The sequence below is a fragment of the Lichtheimia ornata genome (assembly GCF_029851405.1).
Source record: "Lichtheimia ornata isolate CBS 291.66 chromosome Unknown scaffold00026, whole genome shotgun sequence".
Classification (NCBI taxonomy): domain Eukaryota; kingdom Fungi; phylum Mucoromycota; class Mucoromycetes; order Mucorales; family Lichtheimiaceae; genus Lichtheimia; species Lichtheimia ornata.
In genome coordinates this window covers 132,350-151,171 of record NW_026695346.1, presented here as the reverse complement: position 1 = coordinate 151,171, position 18,822 = coordinate 132,350, and the positions used below count along the sequence as shown (strand labels likewise).

Sequence of the window (18,822 nt, the reverse complement as noted above, 5' to 3'; positions counted from 1 at the left end):
TACTTACCGGCCGCCCCCCGCACTCAACCTTACACTTTTCCCCTAATTAACCGCCCCGGCCCTTTTGGTAAAAGGGGGTGTGGGTGGGTGGGTGTATGAATGATAAATGCATTATGCTTAGTGGTGGAGTATGTATCATGTATAGGCGATGATTGATCCTCACTTCACACGTTTATAGGTATAGGCTCCGCTTTACACAAGTGAGAGGGAAGGGTCCAAGGGTTGTAGGCTGATTGAAGACCATTTAGGTAAGCGGTATGAAACCATAACTTTTCCTTCTTTCTTTCATTCTCTTTCTTTTTATTGCCCACACTCTATTTCCTACACCACCACTCACACTACTTTATCGTAAACCATGCAACATGAAGAATCTCGACGACTCTCCAAAGATTCCCCTCTATCAGTAACAGATTCCTCTGGTCGGCAAGTCAGCTTGCTTAATGACGCTGCTGCTGCCGCTGCTGCTGCTGCTGTCAATGGTCTACCAGTACGGCCTGTGCCCAATCGAATGCCAATGGAGTATGAGCCATCACCAAGAGAATCACAGCAGTATATGACAACAGCCACTTCCTCTTCACCTTCCTCTTTGTCCTCAAGTAGCGGCTCTTCACCAGAAGAAAATAACAGTGGGAATGCACCGAGGCCAGCAGGTACACCAAACTGGTCACCACACCCAATACAACGACAACAACAACAACAACCATCGCCATCAGTGAGCAACAACGCATCTCCACAACAACAACAGCAACAAAAGGCCAATAGTCGACGAAAATATCATTGTACAGAACCAGGATGTAACAAGAGTTTTACTACAAGGTATGTTTGTGTGTGTATATGTGTGTGTGTATATGGACTATTGCTGATATGGGATTATTAGTGGACATTTGGCACGACACAATCGTATTCATACGGGAGAAAAGAACTTTCCATGTCTCTTTCCGGGATGTCAATCAAGATTTTCTCGACAAGACAACATGATGCAGCATTATCGTACTCACATGTCTCCAAAGTCAAGGCGATCTCAACGGGGCAAAGCAAATGGTGCACCTGCTACTGAAGAACCTCGTCCAAGACCTCGATTGCATGCACATCATAGGATTCGATCTGATCCATTTCGTGTGGAACCTCCTCTCACCATTGATCAACATTTGAGCAATTATCATCGATCCTTGTTAACCCCATCGGCACGCACAGAGCGATTTTCACCCACTCGCTATAACAACCATCAGCAACAACAACAACAACAAGCATCACCTATTGCCAGGCCATCACCCGTTGCCCCTGTACCCGTAGCAACCACCATGCAGCATGTATCCCCATCATCCACTCAACCATTGGCTGGCAGTACAAATACCAGTGCAAGTGCAACACCTGCTACCCCAATGACCCCATTGATGGCATCATCATCCACAACAACACCTGTTATCAATGTATCTCCCTCTCCTGCTGCTCCTGCTATTGTATCATCCTCATCCACACCATCTACTACTACCACACCATTGTCATCTACCCCATCATCCTCTTCACCCCCTGCTGTCTTTTATCAACATCGCCCATTGACCACCAACTTGTCATTGCTGGATCATCCTGCTGGTCAGGCTCCTCCGTTTCCTTTTACTTTATTGCACCCTCCTGTGCGTAAAGGTGATGATGATTCATCCTCGGATGGTTTACGACAACTGGCTCATGTTGTGAGCACCTTTGGTTAAAAAATATCTCCCTTGCTTTTCGTCCATTGTTTCAAGTATATAAAACGTTTTATTGTCTTTTCTGATGAATCGTAAAAGATATGCATGTGGCGCCTTTCTCTTGATAATAAGGTCTCAATAGGCATACATCGTGGGAGTCACATTGAAGAATATGCATGAAATTTAGAGATTTGGGCACGTGTTGTCACACAATGATACCATAATGTCAAAGCTCATTGCAGCATGAATAATGTAATGTGCGTTGTCAATAAGTCACAAGAACTCATGATACGATTCGTCATTTGTGATCTTGGAACAAAAGCTGTGATATAACATCATCACCGCCACCCATCCGCCACCATCCCGATCCCTCCCCCTACAAAAAAAACCTTCTTTTTTTATTTCTCTTGCACATGCAAAGTTCGTCCATATTAAACCGGGGACTCCTTTTACAAACAACTGGAAACCGCAAACGAACAAAGACTGATTGGACTTCCTTCCGCACTCGTAAATGGCGATCCACTCCTCTCATTTTGACGATCGATCAAGTGCGCCACATTGGCAAGGACATTGGGTTGTCAACGCTACGAAAAGCTGACGAGCATTTCAAGGTGAATACATGGTATCCATTATGCTTACGAGAACATGGGTCTAACATGGTCTATAAGGATCCTGCCAATGTATTCCTTATGCCCAAGCCCAAGTTAGTTGTCTTGTATAACTACATGCTCGACCTCGGGATAGCCACCAGCAAAACAATGGTGCGGATGAAACAAGCCGAACTTGCACGTGTTGTGGTCGATTTATTATATCCAGGATTCCCTGTTTGGCGTGCAAGAGATCGAGCAGAACGTCTCTTTCGTGAAAGGTACATCATCACAAGCAACGAAAAGGGAAAAACAATCAAAGTAACCATGGCAACGCATTGTTGAATATAGCCATCCTGTCCGATCTGGGCTAGCATATGACCTTGTTCCTACCACGGATGCCCTTGAGCGTGATCAAGAATTACTACGAGTACCAGTATCACCCTTGGAAGAAGATATGCATGAGCTATGTCTTTCTATACCCGTCAAACCGCTCCAGGATTATGCCAAGAAACGTGTCAAAAGGAAAGCGGATGATAAAGATATTCGCTTGCACTTGTACCTTTGGCTATCGAAATGGATGGCATGGCACCCGGATCTCACGTACTTCTCGGTGGATTCTCATGGGAAAGGACAATGGTCAAAGGACGATCAGGTAGGTAATAAGGAGAAAATGGGTGCCATTGTGTCAAAGTAGGGAGGCTCATTGTCTTTGTAGGAATTGGTCAAGCAAGGTTATCGGCACATTGATATCACAGACAAGGTGGATTGGCATAGTGTGCTTGAAAAGTCAACTGAAAAGAGCACCATTGACATCAAGTGTGATTGTGAAGCACACATCAAGGAATTATCGGTATGCACAGTGTGGTGCAAATCGCCTTTGGAGGTAAGCATGCGCTGTTGTATGTGTGATGAAATGTTGTGAAATACTGATGCTTTTTTTCTTTCACGTAGTTGACAGGCCAACTCTATTTGCAGTCTGCAAGTACCCAAGCTGTGCGGATCATGGAAAACACGCCTCGACAACAACAGCCCGCCATCCAACGTCAAATGATGGATCTCCTTCCTTCTCCCTATGCATCCAAATCGGACATTCAGCAATTGCAGGCAATCTTTGATTCTTGTTTCACGTCGATGGGATGTAGCAACACACAATCATCATCGAGCAGTGGTGGTGGTGGTGGTGGTGCAAGTGGAAATGGTTACAATGACAAGAACGATGAAGAAGAGGAGGAGCTGATCTTAGGCGACCAATCCATATCGTTACTAGACCCAATGCTCTTATCACGCCTTCAGTATCCAGCACGCGGGATTTATTGTACACATGCATCTTGTTTTGACGCACGTGTCTTTTTCCTATGCCAACTATCACGACGTGTATGGAAATGCTATATCTGCAATGTACAATACAAAAGCATCCAAGACTTATATATCGATCATGAGATGGCTCAAGCACTATCAACATACCCCGAGGACGAGCGACTGGTCTTGCGAAATGGTATCCTTATGCCAGCCGATCCAAGTTTCAGTCGCAGTGACTCGACTAATGCCACACCTTCTGTACCAACGCCATCTGTAGTTTTAGACGATGATGATACTCATTCCATTAAAAAGCAAAGGATATCTTGATCTTCGTTTTATGTATAAAATTGCTTATCTATAGCATCATAACTTACCACGTGGGGTAGTAGTATATAGAAAATGAGGGAGACATGGAGCATCAAAGATAATGACGTTATAGAATACAAAGGTAGTAAAGGCGGTTTATTTATGATGCAACATGTAAACGTGAGACATGTCTTGAGGTGTAGCGCAACTCCAAAAGAGAGCCTTGGGTCGATTGTGCTTTGCAGGGCTGTTCCATCGTCCAAGAAAGCATATGGATACCCCGTTCATGATCCGATGCACGCGTTCTCCAGTCCGAAAACGTAATAACTCAACACTCTCTCGACTAAATCCCACCACACACCAATCTTGATCAGTGTCGATATGTTGATTGTTGCTGTTGGCAGCATCCTGCTCTTGTTGCTGACCGAGTTGAATGAATTCAATGTGTTGTGGTTCATGAGTCCATGCATAAACTTGCGTCGAAAAAAGACGACCCGAGAGATCAATAATGTAACTCTGACGCCCAAGCGTGGCAAAAAAGAGTTGTGGTGAGGTGGTGGATGAGAGGGCAACAGGTTCAGCAGCTTCAAGTGGTGAGCATGTAACAACGGTATCATAGGAAGGTGGATTTGAGTATTCGGTTGTAAGCGTGTTGGCTGCAATGCTGCTTGGATAGAATGGGAGTTGAATCAAAGATGTCCATTGCATGGCCGGTGGTGATGTTAATGTGAGATCCGGAAAAGAGGAAGAAGGTGGTACATTGTTGGCATTGTTATTGAGATTGATGGCTGTAGTAGGCATTGAAGGTGATTGTGGCGTTGAATGAGAACGTGCACGTGATTGTGGCGTTTGTTGTTGTTGTTGCTGTTGTTGTTGGTCATCCAATTGAGCGCGTAGCCAACCCGTTTGATAAAGCTCGGTCAATTTCTTGTCAACAGGCACAGTGTGCACTTTGCTGTTCCTTAACCCAATGGCTGTGGCTTCAGTCGAAAAAACGGCAAGCAAATAGCGTAAAGCAATGCGATCATCTGCAAAGGAAACCCAACGTGGCTCAGCAGGTATCCAATACACCTTGAATTTGTACATTGGTGTCAACCTCCATGGCTTATCCTGATCACTGCGCCGGTGTTGCCATACTACGAGCTTATCCTTTTGCATGGCCGATACAAAGATAAATGCACTTGTTTGATATAGATCCATTCGTAAGACGTCCTTGCATTCGGAAAGTTTGTAATGGTAATCCTGCAATGCGACATTGTTGCACAAATAATGTTGCTTGGATGCCAATCCTCCTGCCAACACAAGTTCATCTGGTGTTGTTGATGATGATGATGGCGTGGGTCTTCGTGTGGATGATTGCGATGGTGGTGGTGGTATATCATTAGCGGGTGCTTCATCAGACGATCTTCCAGATAATGATGCAATGAATCTCCAATCGCTAATGCTGGGTAAATCAAACTCGGGTTCATAACGATCCTTCCAATTCATGCGATAAATGGCATAGCAGAGCTTCCTGATGGCATCGAGAGAGTAACATCGTACACGCTTGTTGCGTCCTGCAATCATCAAGATCACGCGACATGGCTTGTTGACAATCATTTGTCGTACTCTGATCCATAGAATTGTTCTCGGCTTGACTGCTTGTTGATGCAAATCCATCACTTCTACACCTCGCACGGCATGTCCCAAGAGCATAAATCGTTCATCCACAATACAGCACGACTCATACGGCGGCGACGGTGTTGGCCAATGCACTGACTCTGATGCTAGTATGCTAAGCTCCAGTTGAGACGCTAAATGATGTGCAGGCTGATACAACGTAAGTCATCATGATGAATTGATATGGGTGCATGTGCCTTATGCAAGTAGTAGTAATAGTATACCTCATGTTGTGTAGGTGGTTGCTGTTGTCTAGATGCAGCAATGGAGTCGACTCGCGCATGATGATTGGTGGCAAGGAGGTTAATTTGACTGTAGCGTGGTGGCAAGTCATTGTCCACATTGGAGGGTTGTTCCTCAATTGTCATGTAAGAAAAAGAAATCCGGGAAAACAGTGCATTGGGCGAAGCACAGGTTCGGACGAAGTAAAAAGGTGGGTGTGCTCTGCACAGTCGCTCGATCGCTCTCTGCTCGCTACAATTGACCCTATTTGACTCCGCCACATAATTCCAAGCACTACCGATGATGTACACATCTCTTGGCTTTCTCTTCTATTCTTTCTCTCTCTCTCTCTCTCTACTCCTTCATATTTTACTATATCGTATCCCTTTTATAATCATACAATCGCATCTATTTATCCATCTCATCCATCCAACTATAAAGTTTCATCTTTCAACGAGATACACCACCACATGTCAGCAAGAGGAAGCGTATCGCTCGATTGGAATGGTACTAGGGATCTATTAACACCTTCTTGATGTATGGCAATGATTAACGTTTCTTTTGTTTTGTTGATCAAAAGATGTAGCTTTCTTCCATGGCTGATATACCGTAACCAAGGAGACGCATAATAGAGGCAATGTTGGATGATGGCACGCCATTGACATGTCCTTGATGCTTTGATAAGCACGCGAACTCGGCGATGTTCTTTCACCCGATGCTTACCCATGCACCATGACAACTCGCCAAGAACACGCTACACTTGCGGAATCGTAATCTCTCCATTTAAAGATCGAGCTATGGATGATGTGAGCGTAAAGCTTGAGCAACGTGGCTTACCAGTAACGAGATCAAGGTACCACAATAACAAATCTTATTCCTTCCCTCCGCTCAACGCTTTCAACCATAGGCATTCCAAGCTTCTTGTTATCAGCTCCATCAGATTACATACACCCATCCTCAGCATCGATCAGCTTCACTGATTCGCCAATGGCCTTGGAGCACATCTCGATGCAAAGGGAGAGGAGCAAGATATAGAACCATACCAGAGGGCAAATGACATAACCAAGTTGGCATGTTTGTGCAACCAAGCTATCTCGGAAGACGGGAACACCTCATTGAATTGTTGGCATGATCTTCACGTTGACAAGGATCCACAACCAAACGTCATAGTTTCGTCACCGTGTAAGGCTATTCCTTGATCATGCTCTATACACGCAACCAGCTAATACCTTTTCAATCAGCCATTTGCGGTTGTCATGGCAACGATGATACACCTTGCAAGATCAACAAAAGGATACACACATCCAGCTACAGGTTATCCTTTTCCACTACACTCCTTCATGAGAAACATCCGTATTGGCCGACACGTATGATGATGATCCAACATAATCCAATCAGTATCTTGTAATCGAGATCAGCTTATGGAGAATGGTTCTGAAATTGTGAAGGTCATTACCAATAGTGGGATCGACAAGCAGCAAGGGAAAGGGCATCTACCAAGTCTCAGTAGAAGAATGGTGCTGAGAACAACCCCGATGTGGCATGAAATCCTGGCTCGGCATCGAACTCTTTGGCTCATCGCTTAGGACGTTCAGGAAAACGAGGGCTTTTCATGGGTGGATTAGTAATGGAAAAAGAAACAATCTGCCCTGGATGATGGTTTTCTATAGTATTCCATAGCTGGGAGGGAAGAAGAAGGTTCATTTATTCATGTGGGGGTGGCCTTTTTTTACGCTCCTTTCTAAGGCTCCCCGTCGGTTGCACCGATACATCGGCGGAGGAGTCTTTTCATTTCATAGACATTTAATTAAAGTCGCTATTTCTTTTGCTTCTATAACGTGTTATCGATTATTAAGATGGTGTGTCCTTGTTTTATTTTCCATTCTTAGTCTTATGGCCGTGGTAGTTGTACAGAGCACAATGAATTTGGAAAAGGCCGAAGACCAAGGGTCAATGAAGATTGAAAACGTGCTCTTGGTGAGTGTGTGTGTAATCCCAACGAGAAAGGTTTCTTTCATTGTCTATGGTAACACAAAAAGACAAAGGCCCTTGCCTTGAATTAAGCCATCGCCGTGAGACCTTTGTGAGCAAACACACGTAAGCGATGTGTGGAACCCTGGGCACCGAGTCTGTGGGTAAAGTGTGACATGCACAGACGGGTATACGCTTATCATCAACGCGACATGTGTGGTATTCCCATCGATCATCGATCACTTGTCGGTCATGTGAGGAGCAAGGCACAGCATTTGCTATTATGACAAAAAGGTATCATGTATGCATCTAGACACTTCGATGCTATGTAACATCAAATATAACAACTTTTATGTCGTATGTGCATAGCATGGCATCCGAACGCAGCATGTGATGGATGTAATGTGTGATCAGACATAGTGCAAACAATCGCGGCGTTTGTATTATGATGCATCTGCATGCGATAAAAGTCTCAGAAGAGAGCAATCGAGGAATTTGCATGATAATGCATACTTGGCCAACTACTTCTTGTTCATGCATCATGTCGGCTCCGCAATGAAGCTTGCTCAACACATGCATACCTATCGTATTTTGGAATTTTAATCTTCCACTGCAGTGCGATGTACGACATACACAATCTATGTGTACCCCTTGTTGAAACGTAAAAATCCGACACACGTAAAACTGCGGCTGTTACATAAAGCTGCATATATCGGGCGATTACACAATGCACAGCCATTGAAATTTGCGTGATACGCCATTGATGAATGAAATGCTATGAGACTAGAAGATGATAGTTTATTCCCTCAATCCATGATCCAATGCTCCTTTTCCTTCAGCAAGCCGAGAAAAAGAGATTGGGTACAAGAAAGTAGGGTTATGGATAAAAAAGAGCACAATGAAGGGGGGTTTGAATGATATATATAGTTGGTTGTTGCAACAACAGGTATAATAGATGGAAATCCAGGATGCGATTGAGTACGCGGTATACTGCAATAGAAGCGTCAAATGTGAACTTTACATGACCGTATTCATAGGCTTGACACTGAATTCGGGCATCCTATGTGGTGTAGGGAACTCAAGCTTTCGATGCAAACGATAGGTGATATCAATGTAATCGGGCTCAGTATCCGCGCTGATGATCGAATGTCGCATCAAGAAGTCAATGGTGACTAGATAAAGGGGCACACGTTAGTATTGGTCACGCCCTTGAAGCTTCTCATGACCCACACAACAACTTACCCAAGGCCGAGTTGGGCTTCCATTCGTCATTCAACAACGTTTCACGGACCTGGAAGGTGCGTATGTGATCAGAGCGTGAGTATTACATTGATCAAGATCGCCGCCCATCGATGCTCATATGATACCACAAGCTGTCCATGAGAATGACCCTTACCTTTTCAAGTGGCCAAAGATAAAAACAGTCTACCTCTCCATCCTGTGGGGTGGGAACTACACCATGAGGAAGCTCGAGATCAAATGTGTACCTGGATGATGTAATGTAATGGTTAGACAAAGAAGGCTTAATACAAAGTCCACGACAATGCCGGCTGCAAGGTTAAAGGGGTGAATAGGTTTTTGTGTATGTGTGTGTGCTTGTCAAAACAAGGAGTAAAGGGTGTATTGCGTTGTTCGGGTATACGTGAAAAGAAGGCAACCAACATGGCGAATGGGGATATAAAACTTACTGTGTCTCGGGTACTAGGCCATGGTCTGTGTAGGTAAAGTAGGTCACTGCACCCACGCTTCGAGCCTGATTTAGAAGGTCAGCAACATGTTTGTATTCTTAGCTCCCATTATCCACCATCCGCTGTGCTCATTATATATTTGCAGTGGGGTAATGGATAAAATGGATATGGATCTACCTTTTCAGAAATGTCGGATGGAATGCTAGCTTCTTCATTACATTCTCTAATGATCGTATCTCGAGTTGATTGGTTGTACGCAACGCCACCTGCCACCTAGATAAGTACACAACAACTTGCGTGGTGAGAAAGATGTCACGAGGAATAGATTTTCAATCACCCAATATGTCATACACACTTACACAGTTATCCAAAAGACCTGGCCAAGTTTGTTTTGTGAGACTGCGCCTCGCTACCCAAAGCTTGATGCTACCATCCACAGGGTCACGCACATAGGCATTCAAGTGTGCGCCAAATTGTGAGATGCCAAAGAGAGGTGTACCTGCACGCTCAATGACAAAGGATACATTATCAGATCGACTCGAATCTCCAAAAACGGGGAAGATTTCATTTCGCCATCCTAGTGGAATATCATGTGAACATCAAGGAAAGGTGTGCAATGCTATGTTTATCATCTTAATTACCAGCAAGGACCTTGAATGTTTTGTTGGCACGCCATGTCTCCAACAAATCTTTCATGACTTGAGACCGCTTCTCGAATGAATTGACCCATGATGCAAATGAAATGTATGATCCTTCAACGATTTCAAAGGGTGGATGTTGCTGGGCGTCGTTGTATTCGATCAAAGCTGGTAACGTGCTTGGTAAAATTCTGCCCACAATATAGGGTCCTAGTCGAAAGGGGATGGTATGATGGACCTCGTCAGGATTTTTTGGGTCAAATTCATGTGGGAACTTGTCGGCATGTGCAATGACTTGGAGAAAAGAGTTGAATCGAGGTGCCATAATGGGTTTGTGTGTGGGGGGTATTAAGAAAAGAAATAAACGTTGAAATAAGTCAAGGAAAAGGTCTACTTCAAAGGCGACCTTTTTATATCCGTCCCGTATCCGGGAGGCGGTGTACAACATCTGAAAAGATCCACGTTGGTACATATGTATGTGTGCGTGTGCTTGTATGTGCAACATTGCTCCTCCATCGTCATTACTTTTGGTAATAACTAATCTCGATGGGGTGGTATACGTTCTATCAATCGTCCCCCCGAATCCATCAGGATATTTGGTTGTGCTATTCCCCCTTGCACCCCCATCCCATATCTCACCCACCCCTATTTTTACAGTATCAAGATATTTTTTCGTTTGCAAAAGAAGCAACAACAGTAAATAACCTTCAACGTGGCTATGTTAATCAGGCACGATAGGAGAACAAAGACACAACAACATTGACCAGTCTTTCTCCTCGTTCTTTATTCCAATGCTCAGACAAGGAGATTGCTAATGATAATGTTGCTACGCTTTTTCTAATGTTGCTGCTGCAACATGTGTGTGGTTGACGTATTAGGCGTATTTGGATAGTGAATCCAGGCAACCGTTGCCATGTCGACAGGTTTTCGTTCTCTATTTGTATTGATGCTCCTGAATCCTGTCGACGACCCACATTCAACTTGTCATTTAATAAAACCAACCAACAATGCGAATCAAAGAACATGTTGCTGCTGTACCATAATGCCATTTTTAATACATGCTATGCTATTGCATGCAGCCATTAATGAAAGTTCACACAATGAATCAAAAAAAAGTTATGTGATGGCGAGGATAGTGCTACAACAAAACATCAGTGGCGTTGTCAATAGGGTGGTTGCTCGCTTTTGTTGTCATAGGAGTTTTTAGTGCCTTGAACCTTGTGTTTGAATCCCCCGTGTATACTCACATTTACAGTTTTCCCCTTCTTTGCTATTCTCGTCAATCGATTCTTGGCCCCCTCCTCTTCAAGAGGATCCGATCATAGCGGTACTACTCGTATCTACTACCATCCCTCTTGTACATCCCCGAACCCAGAACAAAACAAGCTCAGTTTAAGATAGCACCGTAGGCTTGCATGTACGGTTACGTGATTTACGCTTTTGAGAATCTGAGAAGATGTTGTTGGGAAAAGAAGGTTGCAGGCTGTTTCTCGACTGCAGAAAAAGAATGGCACCATGACGAGGGCAAATTCATTGGGTCGGACAAAAAAACGAGCTTATGGGGTGGCAAACATGGTTGCACACGTATAAACATCGTAGAGGATAGTGAGAGAGCTACCCTAAAGCGTACCAGCGCGCGTGACACCAGCGTCCTCATTGTTGTTGGCGATCAATCATCGCCTCTACTATTCCAACATCAGCACCACATCATCAAAATAGGTCGCACCATTTCTTTATTGTGTCTTGCATATATGAGAAGGATCGTCTTCTAAATACGCTATATCATTCGATTCGTTTTGAGATGTCTTTTTTTCTGGCCCCCTTTTGATAATGATGCTCCGTTGCCATGCATCTAGCCACCACAATGCATTTCCCCCCAAGCTCTTGCATCCGATCATGTACCACCCTACTTGTGTAACCGGTAAAAAGAAAAGAAATAGCGTGTGCACGATCGTGGTTGTACACATGGACAAGAGATGAAGCACGAAAGATGATGGTGTTATGGAAGATGATGATAAATACCGTTTTGTGACATGGAATAACAGAGAAGGCGATTATCCGCTACGTGAATTGATAATTCAATACGCGGTAAACACGTCCATGTTTGGTTCGAGTAATATGCAGAAACGGCGTAAAAGTTGTATCACTCCAAAGCCAATGCAGGTCTTACAGGAGCATGCCAGCCTGACCATTTTGCTTTTTTATCACACACCACATGACACTTGGCGACACAAACATGTCCGTGAAAACAGTGGCAACAATGTGAGTGTGATTTAGTGTACATATCTTTGCCATTGCCTCATGATCGCCACACAACTCAATATTGTTTGTAAGATGGCGAAGCAGTATGCATCTTTGTATATGCGCGGTCTCCATAATCCTCTCGCTCACACATTAAGCCCCGCCTCATGACCATGCCAAGCGCACAATCCACCCACGAAATGTGCCTGCATCTCCTTTTCCAAGGGACAGCATGACACTTTGAAACCACAAGATGATAAAGCAATGAATGTTGGTCATTGTGAAATGATAATATGAAGCCGTCAGCGATAAGCTTTAATATAATGCTTTGATTTAATAAGAATCGGATAATAAACAGATGGGTCGATGTGTCACAAACAAAAGATGTAATGATGTGCGATGTTGAGATTAACCGGTCCATGCATCCGAATGCATAATAATCGATCACCACCAATGACAGCCACTATTTGCGATGATGATGCATTGCTGAAGTTGTATTAAGCCCATGAGCGCCTGCTTCATCGGTCGTTGCTTTTCGGAAATTCATCGGCCCAAATGATGGTCTCGATCGTGAAGATAATGGTTCTGTGTTTGAGCCTGTCATGCTAAATCCTAATTACGCGGGAAGGAAGGAGATGAGTAACGATCAGCATTATGCATTCTCCCCTTCTTCTCTTATGTTATACTCACCTTGAAATTGTGCAGCACCACCACCACCACCACGTCCACGAGTACCACGACCTCGTCCTCCTCGTCCTCTTCCTCGTCCTCTTCCACGACCACCATATGCTCTAGAATTGCGAAAGCGGGGATTGCTCATGGCCAAACTCATCAAATCCATTGGTACTGCTTGTCCCGAGTTTTCAAGGTTTCGAACCAAATCGCCAGCAAACTTGTCGTCTTTCTTGGTAATCAATGTATAGGCTGTACCCTTTTCACCAGCTCTACCCGTACGACCAATACGATGTACATGAGAATCAATATCACGGGCAACGTCAAAGTTGACAACGTTCTTGACAGTCTTGATATCGAGACCTCGTGCAGCCACATCGGTTGCCACCAGCACATTGAATTTGTTGGCTCTAAAGTCACGAAGTACTCTCTCACGCTCGTGTTGCATAAGATCACCATGTAATGCTCCGCCTGAATAACAATACGTGTTAAACTCAATAACAACAACAACAACAACAACCAACCTATACTTACAATCAAAACCGGCATCTCCGAGGTTCGATGCAAGTACATCGACAGCCCCTTTACGTGATACAAAGATGATGACACTTCCTTCTGCATAATAAAATTTTAAAGTTTAGCGACAGATTCATGCATGGCATATCTCATGTCATCTTACCAGCACAGAAACCAGGTAGCCGACGCATTAGCCAATCCCATTTGTACATTTCATCTTCCATGACTGCCACAATTTGTGTAATGTCCTCATTGGCTTGACCCGTTGTTCCCACACTGATGCGAATTGGATCGTGAGTCACTTCGCGTGCAAGCCATTCCACCTTTTTGGGAAATGTGGCACTGAAAAGGAGAGCTAGATATGCAAAAGACAAGTTAACTCTGTAAACAATGACCCAAGAAAATAGGAGAACTGTACCTTGGCGATCCGGACGTACGTTATCACAAATCGAACGAACTTGGGGCTCTAAAGAATCCATGAGTAAGATCCCCCTTTTCTATCCACTGCATGAAGGCGTATATACACGCATATGCTCTTCTCCTTACCAAATCCCAAATCAAACATGCGATCGGCTTCGTCCAATACAAGGTAACTCACGCGTCTAAGGTTGGTTGCTTTCATCTTGATCATGTCAATCAGTCGACCCGGTGTTGCAACAAGGATCTCCACACTGCCGCTGCGTAATTGTTTGAACTGAGTCATCTTGGATGCACCACCATAGACTGCTGCCACATTGAGACCATAGGCTTTGGCGAATTTCTTCGTCTCTGAGTAGATCTGAACCGCCAATTCACGCGTAGGTGCAAGGATAAGACCAATGGGACCATCACCCTTTTGCAATTCCTCTTGATCCATAATGTGTACAAGCATTGGCAAAACAAAAGCAGCTGTTTTACCACTGCCCGTCTTTGCAACACCAATGATATCACGACCTTCGAGAGCGGTAGGAATGGCTTGTTTCTGAATAGCTGATGGCTCCGAATAACCAGCCTTGATAATGGTAGACATGATATCCTCATCGAATCCAAAATGAGCAAACGAAATGCATGGCTTTGGTGGATCACTTCCAGTCACGTGTAAACCAAGATCACGTCGAATGGCTGCAACACGCTCCAAGGATAAGGCACCAATGTCGCTGTGTTCCTCGTAAAAGTACTTTTCAATCTCGGGATACTGAATCTCATCATGGTTGACACGTGCCAAGGGTTCAATTTCCTTCTTGATAGGACCAACACCATCATCGTCGTCATTGTCGTCATCCATAAGGGCAGCCGTCGCATACACCTCGTCATCCGAATTGGCATTCTAACAACAAGCGATCTTCAACTCACACCGCTCGAGTTCGAAAACATATAATATCATTCTTTCTACCTCATCACGTCGATGCAAGGTATCCGAGCTTGGCTTGCCCACCGTAATGCCTTTCCCCTTCATGTGTCGTACATAGCTTTCCATATCATCCTCTTCTTCAAGATCGTTGCGTTGTACCTATGCAATTCCAAATTGGTTAACATGCCAACCTTCCAATGATACCATGTACATGCCTTAGGTTCACTCTTCGCACTCTTGGCTTGTTCATTCATATCTGCCATAAATGCATCCAATGGATCCTCCTCATCATCATCATCGTCGGCTGCAGCTGGTTGACTCGCTTGTGGTGCTGATACTTTGGATACTGAAGAAGGTGCTATTCATGAAACCATGCCTAATGAGTTCTCTCCAAGTATGATCGTGAACAAGGGATTCCATACCAATTCCGGCACTGGCAAGAAATTCGTCCTCATCGTCGGCTTGGATAACAGTCGATCGCATTCGTTTGGAAGCATCCTTAGAAGTTGATTCACCCTCAGATGTATCTTCAAGTGGTCTCTTGGGCTCTTGTTTCTTCTTGGAGGAAAATGATCCAATGCTGAACTTCATGTGTGTTTAAAGGGAGAGAAGAGAGATGGATGCGGAGCCTTTCACACGCGCGTCTGACATTGTCACATGATGCTCGTCCCGCCATGTATATAATCTTTGACCACTATTAATAAAATCGGTTTCCTTACCTTGATCATGAAGGTGATGAGCGTAATGGTTTGGTCGTCAGTCATTGGTATCCAAGGAGACAACCTCATACTGTAGCCAATTGATCTTACATAGCAACCGTCACCTAACACCTATTTGATCTTACTTTCATCGCATCACTGCGTTATACATCGAGATTTCTTTTGAATGGATACCCATAACCAATTGACTAGAGAACTACGTAGTTGATCTCTTTTCTGGTAAACGTTTGAATTCTCATGCAACGGCTTAACTCTACCCTATGGAGTAGTGGTCTTACAGCAAGCTTACGTAGCTTTTCCCCTCATTCTCAACTGCTCCCCATTTCATCATACATGAACGATGCTCCTGCTCCTGCTCATCATTCTCATGCTTCAATTGTCTTGATCCAAGAGGATTTGGCTGGCCAAAGCTGAAACAGGGAGCATACATATCAATTCATGCACGTTTCTTATGTTTCCATCCGTTCTATATTTGTACCCTCCCATTCAAAATTGTTATAATGATTTATGAGGACAAAGTTGATCAGCATGACCAAGAGCACATTGTGTGGAAGTTTCACGATCGAGGTGGGCAATCCCATAATCAAGATTTAGCTTAGAGCGTTCATGGATTTGTAGAGCTGCGCCTGACAGGTGAATCTCTTAATTTTCAGCTCTTCCACTCTCAGCGTCTTGTCTCCTCCTCCACTTTCAACTGTTGGCCCATTCAAGTACACCTCCTGTCTGCGATCGATTGTCCTGCTTCAACCCATCATGTCAATCCTACAACTCTCTTGATCCGATTGCCTTGGCTGAATGAGAAGTTCACGGCGTGTGCACCCCACTACAACACTCACGTTTCTTCATGACACTACACCTTCTCTCGGACACTCCTCTACCACGAACAATCGTAACAGCATTCATTGCAGCAATTGCTATCAGCGAGGTCTTTACTCCATTGCCTCAAACAGCATTCACAATCTTGTCACTCTACTACAACACACGCTCTTGCACACCTGTCTGCCACAACCAAACGTAACAACAGTTGCCACTAGCAACGTCTCCATTGGCATCAAGTTACTTGCAGCAACCTGTCTTACAGCCGTTTTTTGCGTGAACAGCAGATAGCCATTGTATGGAAGCATCTTTATTTCCATATCGCAACCTGATTTAATACATATGGATCCTTATGGATGATGCCATATCAGCTATCGAGTGCACCGCGATACAACCTGGTTGAGCTGCGATAGGAGATGATAAAGAAAGAGATAGACCAACAGGTGGATGGAAAAGGAAGCATGTCAACGGCGGCTCTTTTCAACCAACATATTGAATTTGCCATGGTTATGGATGGATGGACGCAAGCTCGGTGATAGGTGATTTTGAAATGTCGTTTGGTTACTTGGCACATCGTCAGCAGGAAAGATGGATTATGTCAAGTGGATATGGCTGAGTATGATGGTGGGATGGATGGCATGGATGAGAGGGCTTACATCTTTGACGAAAGGCGGCTTGTTGCCATTGGATGGTATTGGATATTGGAGCCACGGCAACCACAGCAACCAGTTTGAAATCATGGATGAAGATGTTTATGACTGCAGCAACCAAGAATACAATGAGACAACGATACCCGCTTATCCTATGTGATCCACTGATTGGTTTCTGAAATCAAGGGGGGGGGGATAGAAACTCGAAGGCCGGAAGGCGAGATTGGATTACCTACATCATTGTATCGAGACGCTTTTGTTCCTTTTGTCATATTACATTCATTAAAGCTTCCTTGTTCATATGCTGAGAGACGATAGGTAGTGGCAGTAACGGATTGTATACGTGTTCAAATAGACGCTTGTATTCTCAAAGATAATAAATTCATAGTAATTGTACCCAACAATAGTGCTTGTTACTGAAGAAGGTCATTGTAAGCTTGAATCATCACGTCTAAGAAAGAGTGGGTGCTCTGATACAATGTGGCACGAGTACATGCATGTGCTTACTTATGAGAACTATCAGCATGCGCTGCTACCTTGTATGTATAACCTTATTTAAGAACGAACCCTAGAGACAAGCAATACCATTACAACGCGTATTCTTGGATGCCCTGAACATCCTTGGCTTGTTAACCATTCTATCATAGGGGGACCTCACTATAGCGGGAAGTGTCAATCATGCAATCTCCACCAATAAGAACCCTTCAAGCCCTGCCCCTCTCAGTTCTATTACAAGGGGGTACCTCCGCATCTTTCGCTGTATCAGGCTCATGCAACTTGACAATGAACAAAGACCACTCTTCATATAGCATCACGCTTACAAACATAAAGACGCCTGTATCTCCAAACTTTACAATGAAACGTGGGGTTTTGAATAGAGCAATGGGCTCGGCTTGGCCAACAGCACCTTGTGTGAAAGTTTCACGTTCAATGTCGCAAACAGCCCAAAAAATATTTTTTGGTCGTCGTCGTCGAAGAGGTCGACCCCCAGATCCAGTTTGGCTGGTGGCGACATTGCGAAATCTGGGATTGGCAAGCTTGATCGTGAAACTTTCACCCAAGGTGTAGTTGGCCAAGCCGAGCACATTGCTCTATTCAAAACCCCACGTTTCATTGTAAAGTTTGGAGATACAGGCACCTTTATGTTTGTAAGCGTGATGCTATATGAAGAGTGGTCTTTGTTCATTGTCAAGTAGGTGGACCCTGGCAGAGCCAAAGATGCAGAAGGACTTCTTTGGCTAACTCAGCTAAAAAGTCAGGACTTCAGGGACAATGCATGATAGGTACGCAACCCTCACTTTTATGGCATACATTGGCAGCCAATAGCCACTTTTGTGCATTCCCAACTTTTGTGCATTCTATTGTAGGTGGACGATTCTCCTGCTCTAGACATTCATTTCCATGATTAAAGTAGGTTGATCCGAGCTGATTTGATTGAGTTACGCTCACACAAGATTACATCGGTTGAGCTACATCGAGCGTGCTTTATGTCCAGAGTGATGTAATCTCTCTTTGACCGTAGCTCAGTCAAATCAGCTCGGATCAACCTACTTTAATCATGGAAATGAATGCCTAGAGCAGGGGCATCGTTCCCATGCAGTGGATCTCGCAACAATGATGATTGGATAAAAATGGCCGTTAGCTAGCAATACATGCCTGTTCCTAGATGATCCATAAAGTAATTATACATTGACCCTTTCATTCATGCAAACGTAGCTGTGTTACACAACATGACTCTCTGCATCTTTTGCTCTGCCAGGGTCCACCAACTTGACAATGAACAAAGACCACTCTTCATATAGCATCACGCTTACAAA

At 44.2% G+C, this 18,822-nt stretch overlaps 5 protein-coding genes across 5 annotated transcripts; 2 read left to right on the top strand and 3 right to left on the bottom strand.

The window, feature by feature from the left end:
• Positions 1-355: 355 nt before the first annotated feature.
• O0I10_006119 (uncharacterized protein) lies at positions 356-1,709 on the top strand (the record flags this gene model as incomplete). The annotated part of the gene is made up of 2 exons (XM_058486151.1): positions 356-816; positions 878-1,709. The coding sequence occupies 2 exons, from the start codon at positions 356-358 to the stop codon at positions 1,707-1,709; spliced, it is 1,293 nt and encodes a 430-aa protein (XP_058343025.1).
• A 392-nt stretch (positions 1,710-2,101) lies between these two features.
• On the top strand, positions 2,102-3,904 carry O0I10_006118 (uncharacterized protein; the record flags this gene model as incomplete). Its single annotated transcript, XM_058486150.1, has 5 exons — positions 2,102-2,299; positions 2,357-2,556; positions 2,627-2,930; positions 2,994-3,161; positions 3,230-3,904. 5 exons carry the CDS (start codon positions 2,102-2,104, stop codon positions 3,902-3,904), a joined length of 1,545 nt encoding a protein of 514 aa, XP_058343024.1.
• A 135-nt stretch (positions 3,905-4,039) lies between these two features.
• Positions 4,040-5,910, bottom strand: O0I10_006117 (uncharacterized protein; the record flags this gene model as incomplete). The annotated part of the gene is made up of 2 exons (XM_058486149.1): positions 4,040-5,692; positions 5,767-5,910. 2 exons carry the CDS (start codon positions 5,908-5,910, stop codon positions 4,040-4,042), a joined length of 1,797 nt encoding a protein of 598 aa, XP_058343023.1.
• A 2,842-nt stretch (positions 5,911-8,752) lies between these two features.
• O0I10_006116 (uncharacterized protein) lies at positions 8,753-10,386 on the bottom strand (the record flags this gene model as incomplete). Its single annotated transcript, XM_058486148.1, has 7 exons — positions 8,753-8,907; positions 8,978-9,026; positions 9,132-9,222; positions 9,424-9,488; positions 9,601-9,696; positions 9,783-10,000; positions 10,065-10,386. 7 exons carry the CDS (start codon positions 10,384-10,386, stop codon positions 8,753-8,755), a joined length of 996 nt encoding a protein of 331 aa, XP_058343022.1.
• Positions 10,387-12,765: 2,379 nt separating this feature from the next.
• O0I10_006115 (uncharacterized protein) lies at positions 12,766-15,411 on the bottom strand (the record flags this gene model as incomplete). Its single annotated transcript, XM_058486147.1, has 9 exons — positions 12,766-12,914; positions 12,993-13,445; positions 13,509-13,589; positions 13,654-13,845; positions 13,909-13,956; positions 14,037-14,796; positions 14,863-14,979; positions 15,036-15,178; positions 15,243-15,411. 9 exons carry the CDS (start codon positions 15,409-15,411, stop codon positions 12,766-12,768), a joined length of 2,112 nt encoding a protein of 703 aa, XP_058343021.1.
• Positions 15,412-18,822: the final 3,411 nt, after the last annotated feature.